A 16,406-nucleotide genomic window follows, 5' to 3' on the forward strand; every position below is an offset into this window, starting at 1 on the left:
ACCTGAGTTTCCTGACTCCAGTCTCAAGCCCTTTCTGGAGGCTACAAGGCCTCCCTTCAGACCCCGAATGCTCCCAAATGCTTTAGTGGGAAAAGCTATAGTAAGACATCTAGTCAGAGAAGCAGCGTAGCTCAGAGGGAAGAGCACGGGCTTTGGAGTCAGAGGCCATGGGTTCAAATCCCAGTGCTGCCAATTATCAGCTGTGTGACTTTGGGCAAGTCACTTCACTGTACCTCAGTTACCTCATCTGTAAAATGAGGATTAAGACTGTGAGCCCCATGTGGGACAACCTGATCACCTTGTAACCTCCCCAGTGCTTAGAATAGTGCTTTGCACATAGTAAGTGCTTAATAAATGCCATTATTATTATTAATAAGACCAGACTCACTTTGAGAAATGAGATTCCCCTTTCTCTGTCAAATACCTTGCCTTACCAAGAGAAGACTCTTGAAAGGTTGTGTCCCCAAGGGATCACAGTACTTAGAATGCTTTTACTGCTGTAGTGCATTGTCACAGAGAAGCAGTGTGGCCTAATGGATCGAGTATGGGCACGGGAGTCGGGAGAACCTGGGTTCTAATCCCCCTTCTGCCCCTTGTCTTCTGGGTGACCTTGGGCAAGTCATTTCCCTTCTCTGTGCCTCAGTTACCTCATCTGTAAAAGGGGGATTAAGTCTGAAAGCCCTATGTGGGAAAAGATTATGTCCCACTGAGTTATCTTGTAGCTACCGCAGTCATTAGTACAGTGCCTTGCATCTAGTAAATGCTTAAATACCACTATTATAATCATCATCGAGTCCAAGTACTGCTAGTTTTATAAAACCCAGCACCTATTTGTTCAAGGAATTAAACTTTTGAACTTTGCCACCTGTTTCTAACCTGCTCCTAGGACATTCCTCATTTAAAAGTAAATAATGATAATACTGCTACTACTAATAATAATGCACTTAGTGTCAAGCACTGTACTAAACGCTGAGATAATTAGATCCCACATGTGGCTCACAGTCTAAGGAAGGAGAACAGATGTTAAATCCCCATTTTACAGATCAGGAAACTGAGGCCCAGAGAAGTGAAGTCACTTGTCCAAAGTCACACAGCAGACGAGTGGTGGAGCTGGGATTACAGCTCAGGTCTTCTGACACTTTCCACTATGCCCTGCTGCATCTAATGAATCTAATTCTGCATCCAATTCCAGCAACAACTAATCACCAACGTCTGATTCTTCTGGAATCATGCTTCATCTTTGACAGACCACCTCTCTGTGCATCTTCAAAGCACTACTAAAATCATCTCTCATTCAGAAGCCTTCCATGACTCACCTCATCACCCCCCAGCCCTATTCTCCCACCCTTCTCTTCCCACTCTGTAGCACTTACCTATCCTTATTTATATTTTGCTGCTTCCACTATCGGTAACTTATTTTATTTTCTGTCTTTTCCTCCGTGACAAGACTAAGCTCTTTGAAGCCAGAGAGGGTACCTGTCATTTCTATTGTATTGTGTTTTCTCAAGCACTTAGTCTCATGCTATACACACACACTTAGTAATCAATAAATACTAAAGGTTGATTGGAAAATTCCCTCCCCTCATATGATAGACCACTACTCTCCCCTCCTTCAAAGCATTATTAAAGTCATCTCTTCTCCAAGAGGCCTTTCCAGATTAAGCCCTATTTTCCTTTACTCCCACTCCCTTCTGCATCAGATGCTTAGATTAGTATCCTTTAAGCATTTGATATTTCACACCACCCTCACCTTCACATAATTTACATGTATAAGTATAATTTATTCACAGAGCTATAGACTGTAAACTACTTGTGAGTAGGGAACATGTTTACAAACTCTGTTGTACTCTCCCAAGCTCTTACTGTGTGCAGAGCACCATTTTAAGTGCTCAATAACTACCATTGATCAATCAACTAAAGGAGTTTTATTTCTTCAAAATCCCTGCTGGGTGACCTTGGCCATGCCACTTTTCTGGGTCTCAGTTTCCTCATCTGACAAAAGAGGATTCAATACCTCTTCTCCCTCCGATAGAAGAGGGAGATCTCTAGAGCCAGGATTAGAACCCACAACCTCCGACTCCCAAGTCTGTGCTCTTTCCACTAAGCCATGCTGCTTCTCATAGTGTCCTTCTCTACTCTCTGATCCATCACTTGACCCCATTCTTCCCTGGGCCCAAACATACCCGTAGGGTTGATAAAGACATTCAAGGTTTCTGAAGGTAGGGGAGATTGGGAGGAAGGAAGGCAAATTTCTCACTGAGGTTCATTGCAGTTCTGGGACAAGGATGGGCCATACACCTTCCTGCCCCCACTGGCTACAGAGTCACAGGAAAGAGCCAAAGACTGGGAAGCTGTGGTTATGATTTCCTCCAGAATCTAAACTGCAGTCATGCCTCTAGCTACGCTCCTCCTGAAGTGTACATGAGATAGCTGTGTAGGCCTGCACATATTATCTAAATAACTCTAGGTGCACTTGGGCACCTTTATCTTGATATTTCAAGTGGCCTTTTGGAGAGCTGTGGGGAGTGTGAAATAGCCAGATAATTCAGTAAAATTGCACTTATAAGACTTAATGGACTCGGGTGCTTTGAGTGTTCAGAGTAATAATGGCATCTTGATTGAGCAAAGACTTTGCCTTAGAACAGTAACCTGAGGTTTGAAAATTCAGGCTGCTCCTGCTAGCCTAGGATCTTTCCACTCCAAACCATCCCAGCAGGCTCAGGAGTAAGAGGATGCCATGTTAATGTGTATATTAATGTCTGCCTCCCCCTCTAGACTATAAGCTTAAGGGCAGGGAATGTGTCTGTTATAGTGTATTCTCCCAAATGCTTAGTACAGTGCTCTGCTAATCATTCACCTGGTTTTATAATGAACAGTCCAGCTTTCAGGTGCTCTGAACCCCATCTGGCCTGAACACCTTATTATAATAATAATGGTATTTGTAAAGCACTTACTACATTCTAAGCACAGTGATAGATACAAGATAATCAGGCTGGACACAGTACATGTTCCTCATAGGGCTCACAGTCTTGATCACCAGTTTACAGATGAGCTAACAGTCTCAGAGAAGTGAAGTGACTTGCCTAGGGTCACACAGTAGACATGTGGCAGAGCCATGATTAGAACCCATGACCTCTGATCCCCAGGTTGCTTTTTCCACTAGGTCATCAATCAGTGCTATTTATTGAGCACTTCATATGCAGAGCACTTTAGTAAGTGCTTGGGAGAGTACAATCCACTGGAGTGGTAGACATGATCGCTGCCCTCAAGGAGCCCACGATTTTTAATGTCACCTCCAGGCTCCCTCCCTCCAACTTGGCTCCAGGTCACCAAACTCCATCCCTCAGATGTGGGACCTGTAGTCAAGTCACCTGAAGAATGAGCGCAAAGGCTGTGGAGCAACTTGGGGGTGGCACTGGGGGAGGAATCAGGGGTCCCTTTGGAAAAACCCTTTAAGTACAGGTGACCTTGGACAAACTGGTACAAAGTATTTCACAAGGCATCATGTTATACTACCAGAATGACAGCACACATGAAATCAATTGTTCTGGATGAGTAGTGTCTATAATAGGGACAGAGTTCTTTTATCATACTTTTCCAAAACAGCCTCCTGCATACAGGAGGTCTCCAGCACAGCACCCCTGTTCTCTAAACATGGTAGGCACCCAATAAGTACTATCTCATAAGCTCTTTGAGAGCAACAATTATGTCTGCTAACTTTACTGTATTTAAGCACTCAGTACAGTGCTTTGCAACAGAGTAAAGGCTTAATTAATTGGAAGTTACCAGATTGGAATGGTATGTAATGAGGACCCAATATTTGGAGAATGGGGAAGAAACTATTTGCTTTTCTGTCAGGGTATGAAGTCCACCTCATCCTCTCTGGTGACATAAAGGGTTTAGCAGGAAGTGGAGTGGCCAAGATGGTGAATATACTTCCTCTTTGTTCCTCATTTGGCAGGCCTCAGATCCGCAGCCCTGCCCCAGGACTGGGGATATATTGGGGAATCACTTCATTCAGCTGTATGTTCCTCTCCTTGGGCTAAGTGGAACCATCTGTCCTCCCAACCCAGCTTCAGCTGCTTCATGGCCTCCATTTCCCCCTGAGTACTGCCTGAGGGCTTTTGACACAGAGGCTTTTGTCTCTCCCTTAGAAAGCAAGTTCTCTAGGAGAAGGGAACATCACTTCAGCAGAATGTTCTTGTCACAGGCCTAGTACAGGGCATCACACTAACTGGGCACTCAGTAAATGCTGTTGCTACTACAGCGTGGCTCAGTGGAAAGAGCACAGGCTTTGGAGTCAGAGGTCAGGGATTCAAATCCCAGCTCTGCCCATTGTCAGCTGTGTGACTTTGGGCAAGTCACTTAACTTCTCTGGGCCTCAGTTCCCTCATCTGTAAAATGGAGATTAAGACTGTGAGCCTGAGGTGGGACAACCTGATCACCTTGTATCCCCCCAGTGCTTAGAACAGTGCTTTGCACATAGGAAGCACTTAAATACCATCATTATTGTTATTATTACTACTACTACTCCATGGACTTCTGCCTCTTGCAAGTCCCACCCTTCAAATCACTCCCCACAAAGCCTCACCCTCTTATAGCTCCACTATAAATTTATCCCTGAGGTGAAAATAACAAGTCTGCTACTTTATGCAAAATCAACTTGATTCCTCCCACCCTCCACCCCCTAGGAATATCATTCCTGGAAGACAGATACATTTCCCTCAGGTTATGGAGTTTGGTTGATAGGATTTTCCTGGCCTTCATTCATTCATTCATTTAATCACATTTATTGAGCACTTACTGTGTGTAAAGCACTTACTCAGCACTTGGGAGAATACAACAGCAGAACAATTCCTGCCCATAATGAACTCTCAGTCTAAAAACTTGGCCATCCCCATAAATTTGGTATTGGATGAGGTCTAGAGCAAATGAGAGGAAAGCAATTGCAAACATTTCCTTAACTTTAAATACACAGACTCATAACTTTACAAATAAGGTTTCCTAAAAAAAGGACACACTTGGGGAAGGGTTTACTTACAAGCAAGATCAAAGCAGGTAAAGAATGAAGAGTGGGAAGGGGGAAGATGGGTCTCCTGAATTTAAAGGGCCCCACCCAGCTTAATTGGCTCCAGCACAGGTGGTTCTGGGAAAGGTAATCCCTAGGAAAGATTTCTTGCTTTCCCCAACTCCTTCAGCTGTCCTCTCTGCCCACAGTGAGATTTCCCCAGCATTATTCTAATAACTCCAGTTGGAGGGAGAGGTTCTTTTCCCTTTTTCTCTAGGCCTTTGAGGAAAGGCATTTTTCTAAATCAAAATGCAAAAACAGAAAGTTTAATTTTAGTGAGGAGGCACTGGCTACTTTGATAAACTTGTGGTCAGGGAATGTGCCTACCAACTCTGTTATATGCTCGCAAGCCCTCTAGACTGTAAGCTTGTTGTGGACAGAGAATGTGTCTGTTTATTGTTACAGTGTATTCTCCCAAGTACTTAGTACTTACTGTGCACAGTAAGCTCTCAATAAATACAGTTGAATGAGTGAATGAAGCATTTAGTACAGTGCTCTGCACATAGTAAGCATTCAATAAATGCAATTGATTGTTAGAAACTTACAAAGCCTCTCTCATGTCTTTATTATTAATGTCAATTGTATTTATAGTTTTTCACCTGTCCCCACTGTATGCATATTTTTCCTTCTCTGGTAGTAGATTGTCAATTCCTCCAGGACAGGGTTCACCTCTTTAACTTCTACTGTAAATATAATAACTGGGGTGTTTGTTAATAATAATAAATGTGGTATTTACCAAGTGTTTAAGTTCTAGTTGAAGATGCTTACACCTCCAACATTCTGACTGAGTATTGCCACCAAGACATGGAAGAAGAGGTGTAGGTCTATGTATCTGCACAATAATAATGATAATAATAAAAATATTTGTTAAGCACTTACTATGTGTCACAACTATTCCAAGTGCTGGGGTAGATACAAGTTAATCAGGTTGGACACAGTCCCGGCTCCATATGGCACTCACAGTCTTAATCCCCACTTTACATATAAGGGAACTGAGGCCCAGAGAAGTTAAGTGACTTGTCCAAGGTCACAGAGCAGACAAATGCCTGAGCCAGAATTAGAACCCAGTTCCTTCTGACTACTGACTACCAGTCCTGTGCTCTATCCACTAGACCATGCTGCACTAAGCACTGTACTAAGCACTTGGGAGACTACAATATAACAATAAACAGATACATTCCCTGCTCACAGAGAGCTTAAAGTCTAGGGGGGGAGACAGATATTAGCATAAATTAATAAATGACAGATATGCACATAAATGCTTTTGGGATGGGAGGGGAGATAAATAAAGGGAGCAAGTCAGGCAACGCAGAAGGGAGTGGGAGAAAAGGAAAAGGAGGGCTTAGTCAGAGAAGACCTCTTGGAGGAGATGTGCCCTCCATAAGTCTCTGAAAGGGGGGAGAGTAATTGTCTGTCAGATTTGAGGAGGGAGGTCACCTGTCTACATGCTTTGTTTTGTTGTTTGTCTCCCCCTTCTAGACTGTGAGCCCATTGTTGGGTAGGGACCGTCTCTATATGTTGCCAGCTTGGACTTCCCAAGCACTTAGGACAGTGCTCTGCTCACAGTAAGTGCTCAATAAATACTACTGAATGAATGAATGAATGAATTCCAGGCTAGAGGCAGGATTTGGGCAAGGGGTCGGTGGTGAGATTGATGTGCTGTGAGGAAGGTTAACATTAGAAGAGTGAGGAGTGTGGGCTGAGTTGTAGTAGGAGAGTAGCAAGATGAGGTAGGAGGGGGCAAGTTGACTGAGTCAAATGGTGAGCTTTTGATTGATGTGCTAGTGGATGGACAACCACTGGAGTTTCTTGAGGAGAGGGGAAACATGTCCGGAACATTTTTGTAGAAAAATAATCAGGGCAGCAGAGTGAAGTATGGACTGGAGTGGGGAGAGACAGGAGACAGGGAGGTCAGCAAGGAGGCTGATACAGTAATCAAGAAATCAAGACAGGACAGGATACGTCCTGTCTTGTATTAATGGAATGACCTCCCTCCTCATAGCCGTCAGACAATTACTCTCCCCATGACATCCCATCGAAGAGGTCTTCCCCGACTAAGCCCTCCTTTCCTCGTCTCCCACTTCCTTCTGCGTCGCCCTGACTTGCTCCCTTTATCCATCCCCCACCCAGCCCACAGTACTTATGCACATATCTGTAATTTATTTATTCATATTAATAAAAGTCTATATTATTTACATTATTATTTTTATATTACTATAAATAGATATGTAAATAGTATAAAATTATTCATGTATTCATTAATTATTCATGTATTAATGTGGTAATAGTTTGGATTGAGAGGAAAGGATGGATTTTAGCATTGTTGTGAACTGATCAGTTAACTTCAGGAGACTAGAAAACCAGCAGTCGTGTGATGGATAAAGGAGGATTATTTTTAGAGCAACACTTTGCCTCTCATTCATCCATTTGACAGGATTTATTGAACATCTACTGTGTGCAGAGTACAAAATTTGACATCTACTGCATACAAAGCACTTAATTGGATATCTTGTGAGGGCAGAAGACTATATTGGCGCCTTTTGTATTCAGAGTGCTGTACTGATGCCTAAAGTGTGCTGAGCACTGTACTGGTGCCTAGAATGTGAGGAGCACTGTACTAGTACTTTGAGTGGGAGGAGCATTACACTGCTCCTCTAATGCTAACCTTCTTACTGTACCTCTATCTTATCTATCTCACTGCAGACTTCTCGCCCACATCCTGCCTCTGGCCTGGAATGCCCTCCCTCCTCATAGCCGTCAGATAATAATAATAATAATGATCTAATTTATTAAGCACTTATTATGTGCAAAACACTCTCCCCACGACATCCTGTCCAAGAGGTCTTCGCTGACTAAGCTCTCCTTTCCTTGTCTCTCACTCCCTTCTGCGTCACCCTGACTTGCTCCCTTTATTCATCCCCTGACCCAGCCCCATAGCACTTATGCATCTATCTGTAATTTATTTATTTATATTAATAAAGGTCTATATTATCTATATTATTATTCTCATACATAAATGATAGAATAAATAATAGAAAGTGTAAAATATATAAAATAATATAAATAAATATATATAAATAATATATATTCTTTATATTAATGTCTATTTCCCCATCTAGACTGTAAACTCATTGTGAGCTGGGAATGTATCTGTTATCTTGTTATATTGTACTCTCCCAAAGCATGTACTACAGTGCTCTCCAAACAGAAAGTGTTCAGTAAACTGACTGGTGCCTGTAGAAGCACTCTACTGATATTTTGAGTGTGTGGAGCACTGTACTGAGCAGCATGGTGTAGTGGCTAGAGCGTGGCCCTGGGCGTCAGAAGGCCTGGGTTCTAATACCAGCTCCACCGCTTGTCTGCTGTACGGCCTTGGACAAGTCACATCACTTATTTGTGCCTCAGTTACCTCATCTGTAAAATGGGGATTGAGACTGTGAGCCCCACGTGATACAGGGACCGTGTCCAACTCAATTTGCTTGTATCCACCATAGCACTTAGTTCAGTGCCTGGCACATAGCACTTAATAAATACAAGTATTATTATTATTGTGTCAGGTGGAACTCATTTCCAGTCTTCCTGCACAAACCAACTCTGTGTCTGTTGATTTCCTGTTGGATACATTTCTTCTTGGGCTGGTGGGTCCTTCTGGTTCCCTCTTAGCTCCTCCCAGTGCCATTCCCACCCGGCATCTCCAGTCACTTCCATGGTGGGTGGTCAGTCTTGACATTGGCGAGGGGCAGGCAGGGCCAGTTGGGGCTGGGTGGAGGCAGCAGTAGCTGTGGATTGGGCCGGGCTGGGTTACCCCTCCCCAACTAGATTTCTAAACTCCTTCTGGCCAGGGAATGTGTCTACCTGTTGTAAAATCTGAGGTTCCCACTGCAGCACAAAGGAATGCTCTGATGGTTAACTTAGTGCCCATCAATCAATCAATCATATTTAGTGACTGCCTACTATGTGTAGAGCACTGCACTAAGTGCTTGGGAGAGTACAACACAATTAACAGACACGTTCCCTGCCCAAAATAAGCTTATAGTCTAGATGGGGAGATGGACACTGATAATAATAATAATGATGTAATTTATTAAGCACTTATTATGTGCAAAGCACTGTTCTAAGCGCTGGAGGGGGTTACAAGGTGATCAGGTTTTCACATGAAGGGCTCACAGTCTTAATTCCCATTTTACAGATGAGGTAACTGAGGCATAGAGAAGTGAAGTGACTTGCTCAAAGTCTCACAGCTGACAACTGGCAGAGTCGGGCTTTGAACCTGTGACCTCTGACTCAAAACCCCGGGCTCTTTCCACTGAGCCACGCTGCTTCTCTAATACAAATTCATCTTTGGGCAGGGCATGGTTCTTGGCACCTAGGCACTCTTTTTAGTGTCCACTGTGGACAGAACACATGTACTCGGCACACACGCTGGGCAGAGTGCAGTACTCAGGGCACTGTCCTAAGCACCTACTGTGGGTAGAGCACTGTCCTCGCCTCTACAGTGTGGCCAGGGAATCTGTCTGGTGTGATATTGTACTCTCCCAAGTGCTTAGTACAGTGTTTTGCTCACAGTAAGTGCTCAATGAGTAAATGCGATTAATAATAATAGCACAGTCTTTGCACCTACTGTGGGCAGAGGACTGTACTTGGTGTCTACTGTGGGGAGGGTCTTTTTCTGATCATCGGCTGTGGGCAGAATCCAGTGCTTACATAGTGCTTGAGGTATAGCAAGAATTCCAAAAATACCAATCTTATCTGGCCCAGCAAACTGTCAAACATTTTAAAGCACCCCCATACCAAATAATCTCCCTAGACTTGTAGAACCAAGAACTCCACCTTGCCAGGGATTAGACCAGGAGTTCAATTCGGAGCTTTGAACAGAAACAGAAGAAGAAAAACACCAATTCAGCCAGTGGATGACGCGGTTCCATTTCTATTAACAAGTTTATTGCCTTTTATTTGTACTTCACTCTCCACCTGAAGAGATGTGCAGTGCAAGGTGGTTTGAGTTTGCTTCATTGCTCTCTCTCTGCATAGGGAACTCTGATTTATTAAAGAATTTCTGGAAACTGCAGGCTCTCCCTGAAAATTGTACTATCTTCCATCAAGTCTGGAGACATCACCTGTCAAAATAACAACACCTTAAATTGATCTTAAATTGAACTTATAGTCCATAGTATCCTCACAATGTTCCTAGGAGCTATAGAGCAGCAGGTGTTACTGTTCATATTTTAGAGGTGAGGAAAGTAAGCCACACAAAGCAGGTGAGGCCAAGGTCACACAGCAGATCAGGAGCCAAGTAGTGGGACTAGATCTGAAGTAGTAGTAGTAGTAGTAGTAGTAGTAGTAGTAATAGTAGTAGTAGTAGTAGTAGTAGTAGTAGTAGTAATAATAGCTGTGGTATTTGTTATTCATTAAGCACTTACTTGGGCAAGTCACTTAACTTCTCTGGGCCTCAGTTACCTCATCTGTAAAATGGGGATGAAGACTGTGACCCCCCGTGGGACAACCTGATCACCTTGTAACCTCCCCAGTGCTTAGAACAGTGCTTTGCACATAGTAAGCGCTTAATAAATGCCATCATTATTATTATTATTACTATGTGCCAGGCACTGTACTAAGCACTGGCACAGTAGTAGTAATAGTAGTGGTAGTAGGGAAGCAGTGTGGCCTATTAGAGCACAGGCCTGGGAGCCACAAAGACCTGGGTTCTAATCCTGGCTCCCCCACTTGTTTGCTGTGTGATCTTGGGCAAGTCACTTCGCTTCTCTTCACTTCAGTTACCTCATCCGAAAAATGGGGATTAAGACTGTGAGCCCCATGTGGGACAGGGATTGTGTCCAACACAATTAACTTGTTTCAACCCCAGAGCTTAGAACAGTGCTTAGCACATAGTAAGCACTTAACAAGTACCATAATAATTATATAATAATATATAGTAATCAGTATAATCACACAATTATAAAAATTCTTATAATTATATATTATAATAATATATCATAATATAATAATTATTGTTGTTATTATTATGAGTAGTAGTGGTACTAGTAGTGGTAGTAGTGTTAGTAGTATGGCGTACTGTACTCAATGCTAGAAAAGTGCAGAACAGTTTATCATGAATCTACCTCAGCAGTTAGTACAATATTTGGCACAGAGTAGGTGCTTAACAAACATCACAATTGTTATCATTATTATTATTATTATTAATATTAGAGAACAGTCTTCTGACTCTGACTTCCAGGCTCTTTCCCCTAAGTAACTCTACACCCTTTCTAGCATGCTGCTTCCAAAGAGCTTTCACTAGATAGACTCAAAAGGAGTCTTAGGACTCAACAAAATACTCTATGTGCTGTTGACCATTCTGAAATTCAAAATAGATTCTGTGGTTATTTCCACCATCCCTAAATGCCCCAATACTAGATTGAAAGAAAACAACTGACTTCTCCATGGATAAATTTGAATGGGAGTATTTCCTTTTCACCTGAATTTTAAGTAGTAAGCAAAAGGAAACTGGCTAAAGAGGACTGTGATTTTCTGCCATTCTTTTAAGAAATTGGGTATTAGCCCAAAAGACTCCTGGCACTGGACTGAAATGAAATGGAATCAAACCTACTGGTTTTTCATGAGACATTTTGTTCGAGAAGAAAGTCTGAGTGCATTTGGCGGCAGTCAGAAGCTTTGTGCTCCCTTAACCAAAGGAGCTGAGTAACCGATCGGAGTGTTTAGGAAGGACAGGAGCAGCGGAGAGCAGGTGTTGAGCTCCTCATCAATGAAGCCAAATAATTTGGGGGCTCATGAGCGCAGAGCTCTTCAATGTGTCACCCAAGTCGCTTCCGCATCCTAACTGAAACAAGTGGAGGGGGAAGCAGGTGTGAGCCCTGTGTGAGACAGGGAGTACTCTGTCCAACCTAATCAACTTATATCTGCCCAAGTGCTTAGGACAGTGCTTGACACAGACTAAGCACTTGACAATTACCATGATATATTATTAATAATAACATCATTAATAAGAAGAAGAAGAAGGAGAAGGGAGAGGAGGAGAAGGAGGAAAAGAAAAAGAAGAAGGAGAAGAAGAAGGAGGAGAAGGATGAGGAGAAGAAGAAGAAAAGGAGAAGAAGGAGGAGGAGGAGGAGGAGAAGAAGGAGGGGGAGGAGGAGGAGGAGGAGGAGAAGAAGAAGAAGAGAAAGAGGAAGAGGAAGAGGAAGAAGAAGAAGAAGAAGAAGAAGAAAGGAAGAAGAAGAGGAGGAGGAGAAGAAGGAAGAGGAGGAGGAGAAGAAGGAAGAGGAAGTAGAGGAGGAGAATTATTTATATTCTGGAGGAGATTTTACTGTCTTTGGACTGGGAATGGAGGGTGGAGTGGTGATTGAGGTTAGTTTGGATGTTTTAAAATTTAATTTTCCTCTGTTCCTCTTTCCCCTACTTAGTGATGGTTAGCTCCTTGTGAACGGGGACTGTCCACAAATTCTTTTTTTTTTGTATATTTCCTAATCCCTATCTCAGCTGCACCAAGTCATCCCTCCATCAGTGTCGGCAATAACGACAAGAAAATGGAATGGCATTTGAGTCTGGCCAAAGTGAGACTTATCCAAGGCCTGGTTGATGTTATCCCTCCCCCTTCCCACTCCCACGAAAGCCCTCCTGAGTGGAAAGGCACCTACCTATGTGGACCGAGGTGTCGGGCCCAGAGTTTCCTCATCCTCATCCCCGCAGTAGACTTTGTCCTCGTTGTCACCCTGGCAGGGCCTGCCCCCTGACCCTGGGGCAGGGTTAACACACTGACGAGTCCGGGAGCGCTCTCCCTTCCTACACGGTGACCAGGATGACCAGCAGCTCCAGCTCCCGTCCACGACAACGGCTATCATAGCGGAAGGGAACAGAGGGCCAACAAGCGTTAGAGTATTCCAGCCTTTGGACCTGGCGATCGCTTTCTCCGCAGCTGGATGCAGGTCAGGGGGAAACCCATAATAATAATAGTAATAATAATGATGGTATTTGTTAAGCGCTTGCTATGTGCAAAACATGGTTCTAAGTGCTGGAGAGGTTACAAGGTGATCAGGTTGTCCCACGGGGAGGCTCACAGTTTTAATCCCCATTTTACAGATGAGATCATTGAGGCACAGAGAAGTTAAGTGACTTGCCCAAAGTCACACAGCTGACAATTGATGGAGCCGGGATTTGATCCCATGACCTCTGACTCCAAAGCCCGTGCTGTTTCCACTGAGCCATGCTGCTTCTCCATGACCCTGGGATTCATTTTCTGACCAGAGACACTGGAGGCAGGCTATGATAAAGTCCAGAACCACTGTCTGTTTCCAACCCCTCTAGACTGTAAGCTCGTTGCGGGCAGTGAATATGTCTGCTTATGGTTCTGTTGTAATAATAATAATAATAATAATGGCATTTATTAAGTGCTTACTATGTGCAAAGCACTGTTCTAAGCACTGGGGAGGTTACAAGGTGATCAGGTTGTCCCGCAGGGGGCTCACAGTCTTAATCCCCATTTTACAGATGAGGTAACTGAGGCCCAGAGAAGTGAAGTGACTTGCCCAAAGTCACACAACAGACAGGTGGCGGGGCCAGGATTTGAACTTATGACCTCTGTTGTACTCTCTCAAGCTCTTAGTATGGTGCCTTGAGCACAGAAAGTACTCAAGAAATATGATTGAATGAATGAATGAATGAATGCCTTCAATCATGGCTGACCTGAGCCCCATGCTGGAAGGGTAGACCAGATGCATCCAAGCAAATGTATTGATAGAGAAGGGCCCCTGAGGCCGGAATGGGGGCCACTGAGTCACAGGCTCCTCAAATGTCTCTGACCCCACATCTACTGGGCTCCTGCAGCATATCTCCACCCTCTCCTCCTCCTTCTCTCTCCTGAATAGAGTCCCTTCTTCCCCAGGGGTGTCTGCTACCTCTGCTTGCAACTGAGAGAGAAATGAGGAATTGGAAGGCAAGTTCCAAAACGAACATATTTGCCCAGTGGGCCAGCAGAGTCTGGTTTGGGATGCTATCTGCATGGCCAGCAGAAGTGTGGTACACTGGTTCGATGAGGCTGAGGTTTTGGGTTCTGTAACTCTAGAAGCAGCACAGCGTAATGGATAGAGCACAGGCCTGGAAATCAGAAGGTCAAGGGTTTGAATTCCATCTTTGCCATGTATCTGCTGTGTGACCTTGGGCAAATCACTTCACTCCTCTGGGTTTCAGTTACCTCATCTGTAAAATGGGGTTTAAGACTGTGAGCCCCAAGTGGGAGAGGGACTGTGACCAACCTGATTAACTTGTATCAGCATTTAGAACAGTGCTTTGCACATAGTAAGCACTTAACAAGTACTATTATCATTATTATTATTATTATTATGTTCAGGCCAGAAAGCAGGATTGTCTAGTGGATAGAGCACGGGCCTAGGAATCAGAAGGTCATGAGTTCTAATCCCAGCTCCACCGCTTGTCTGCTGCGTGACCTTGGGCAAATCACTTTGCTTCTCTGGGCCTCAGTTCCCTCATCTGTAAAATGAGGATGAAGACTATGAACTCTATGTGGGACAGGGACTGTGTCCAATGTGCCTATCTTGTATCTGCCCCATCACTTAGAACAGTGCCTGGCACATAGTGAGTGCTTAACAAATGCCATAATCATCATTATTATTGCATTCAAGGCCTCCAGTGCTCCCCTCACATTAGTTGGCTATTGGGTGAGTTGCTGTTTGGGCTTCTGAAGACTGTGTGGACTAGTACTTAACATGAGAATCAATCAACCAATTGTATTTATTGAGCACTTATGGTGTGCAGAGGACTGTACTAAGTACTTGGGACAGTACAATATAATAGAGTGGGTAGACACATTCCCTGCCCACAAGCAGGATGCCTAGGAGAAAGAGCACAGGCCTGAGAGTCAAGAGACCTGAGTTCTAAACCTGGCTCTGCCATTTGTCTGCTGTGCGAATTTAGGCAAGTTAATTAACCATGCTGTGCCTTGGTTTCTTTAACTGTATATGTGAGGATGAGATACCAGTTGTCCCTTCCCCTTTGATTGTGAGCCCCACGAGGGACAGAGACTGTGTCCAGCCTCATTAGGTTGTATCTATCCCAGGGCTTAGTCCAGTGCTTGGTATATAGTAAGCCCTTAACAAGTACCACAATTATGATGGTGATAAGGAGGAAGAGGAGGATAGTTTAGCCCAGTGTCAGAGCCATTCCCAAGGAATACCAGGCCAAGAACACAGGAATCACACAGGTTGGACACTGTCCCTGTCCCATGTGGGGCTCACAGTCTCAATCCCCATTTTACAGATAACTGAGTCACAGGGAAGTGAAGCACTTGCCCAAGGTCACTTGCCCATGACCTTCCGACTTCCAGGCCTGTGTTTCAACTACTAAGCCAGGCTGCTTAATCCCCTGCCTCCATTTCCTCTCCTGCAATTCTCTCCTACCTGCCTTCCAAACTGGCTTCCGCCCCCTTCACTCTATGGAAACATCCCTCTCTAAAATAAACACTGATCTTATTTTTTTTATGGCATTTATTAAGCGCTTACTATGTGCAAAGCACTGTTCTAAGCGCTGGGGAGGTTACAAGGTGATCAGGTTGTCCCACGGGGGGCTCCCAGTCTTCATCCCCATTTTACAGATGAGGTAACTGAGGCCCAGAGAAGTGACGTGACTTGCCCAAAGTCACACAGCTGACAATTGGCAGAGCCAGGATTTATTCTCACCAAATCTGATGGCCTCTACTCCATCCTAATCTTTCTACACCTCTCAGCTGCCTTCGACACTGTAGACCACCTCTTTTCCTTGAAGCTTTACCTCACTTTGGCTTCACTGACACGGTCCTGATTATTCAAGAGAAATCAGGTTGGACACAGTCCCTCTCCCACATGGGGCTCACAGTCTTAGTTGGAGGGAGGAGGATTTAATCCCCATTTAACAGATGAGGTACCTGGGGCACAGAAAAGCTAAGTAATCATAATAAAAATTGTGGTATTTGAGACATGCTTACTGTGTGCCACAGAAGAAGCCTGGCTTACTGGAAAGAGCAAAGGGTTGGGAGTCAGACGTTGTGAGTTCTAATCCCAGCTCTGCCACTTGTCTCCTGTGTGATGATGATGATGGCATTTATTAAGCGCTATGTGCAAAGCACTGTTCTAACCGCTGGGTGACTTTGGGCAAGTCACTTAACTTCTCTGTGCCTCAGTTATGTCATCTGTAAAATGGGGATTAAGACTGTGAGCCCTTACATGGGACAACCTGATTACCTCGTATCTACCCCAGTGCTTAGAACAGTGCTTGGCACATAGTAAGCGCTTAACAAATACTATTATTATTATTACTAAGAACTGGAGTGGAT

The 16,406-nt window shown here is 44.0% G+C and overlaps 1 protein-coding gene across 1 annotated transcript in view; it reads right to left on the reverse strand.

The window, feature by feature from the left end:
* Positions 1 to 9,979: 9,979 nt before the first annotated feature.
* Positions 9,980 to 16,406, reverse strand: part of C9 (complement C9) — a 70,503-nt gene continuing 64,076 nt past the window's right edge. The window contains exons 11-12 of the mRNA XM_038743300.1: positions 12,721 to 12,917; positions 9,980 to 10,185 (exon numbers count right to left, since the gene is read on the reverse strand). Of these exons, the coding sequence (XP_038599228.1) occupies positions 12,721 to 12,917 (197 nt within the window). The 3' untranslated portion in view covers positions 9,980 to 10,185. The remainder of the gene's footprint in view (positions 10,186 to 12,720; positions 12,918 to 16,406) is intronic.

This window comes from Tachyglossus aculeatus, chromosome 3 (assembly GCF_015852505.1).
Source record: "Tachyglossus aculeatus isolate mTacAcu1 chromosome 3, mTacAcu1.pri, whole genome shotgun sequence".
Taxonomy (NCBI): Eukaryota; Metazoa; Chordata; class Mammalia; order Monotremata; family Tachyglossidae; genus Tachyglossus; species Tachyglossus aculeatus.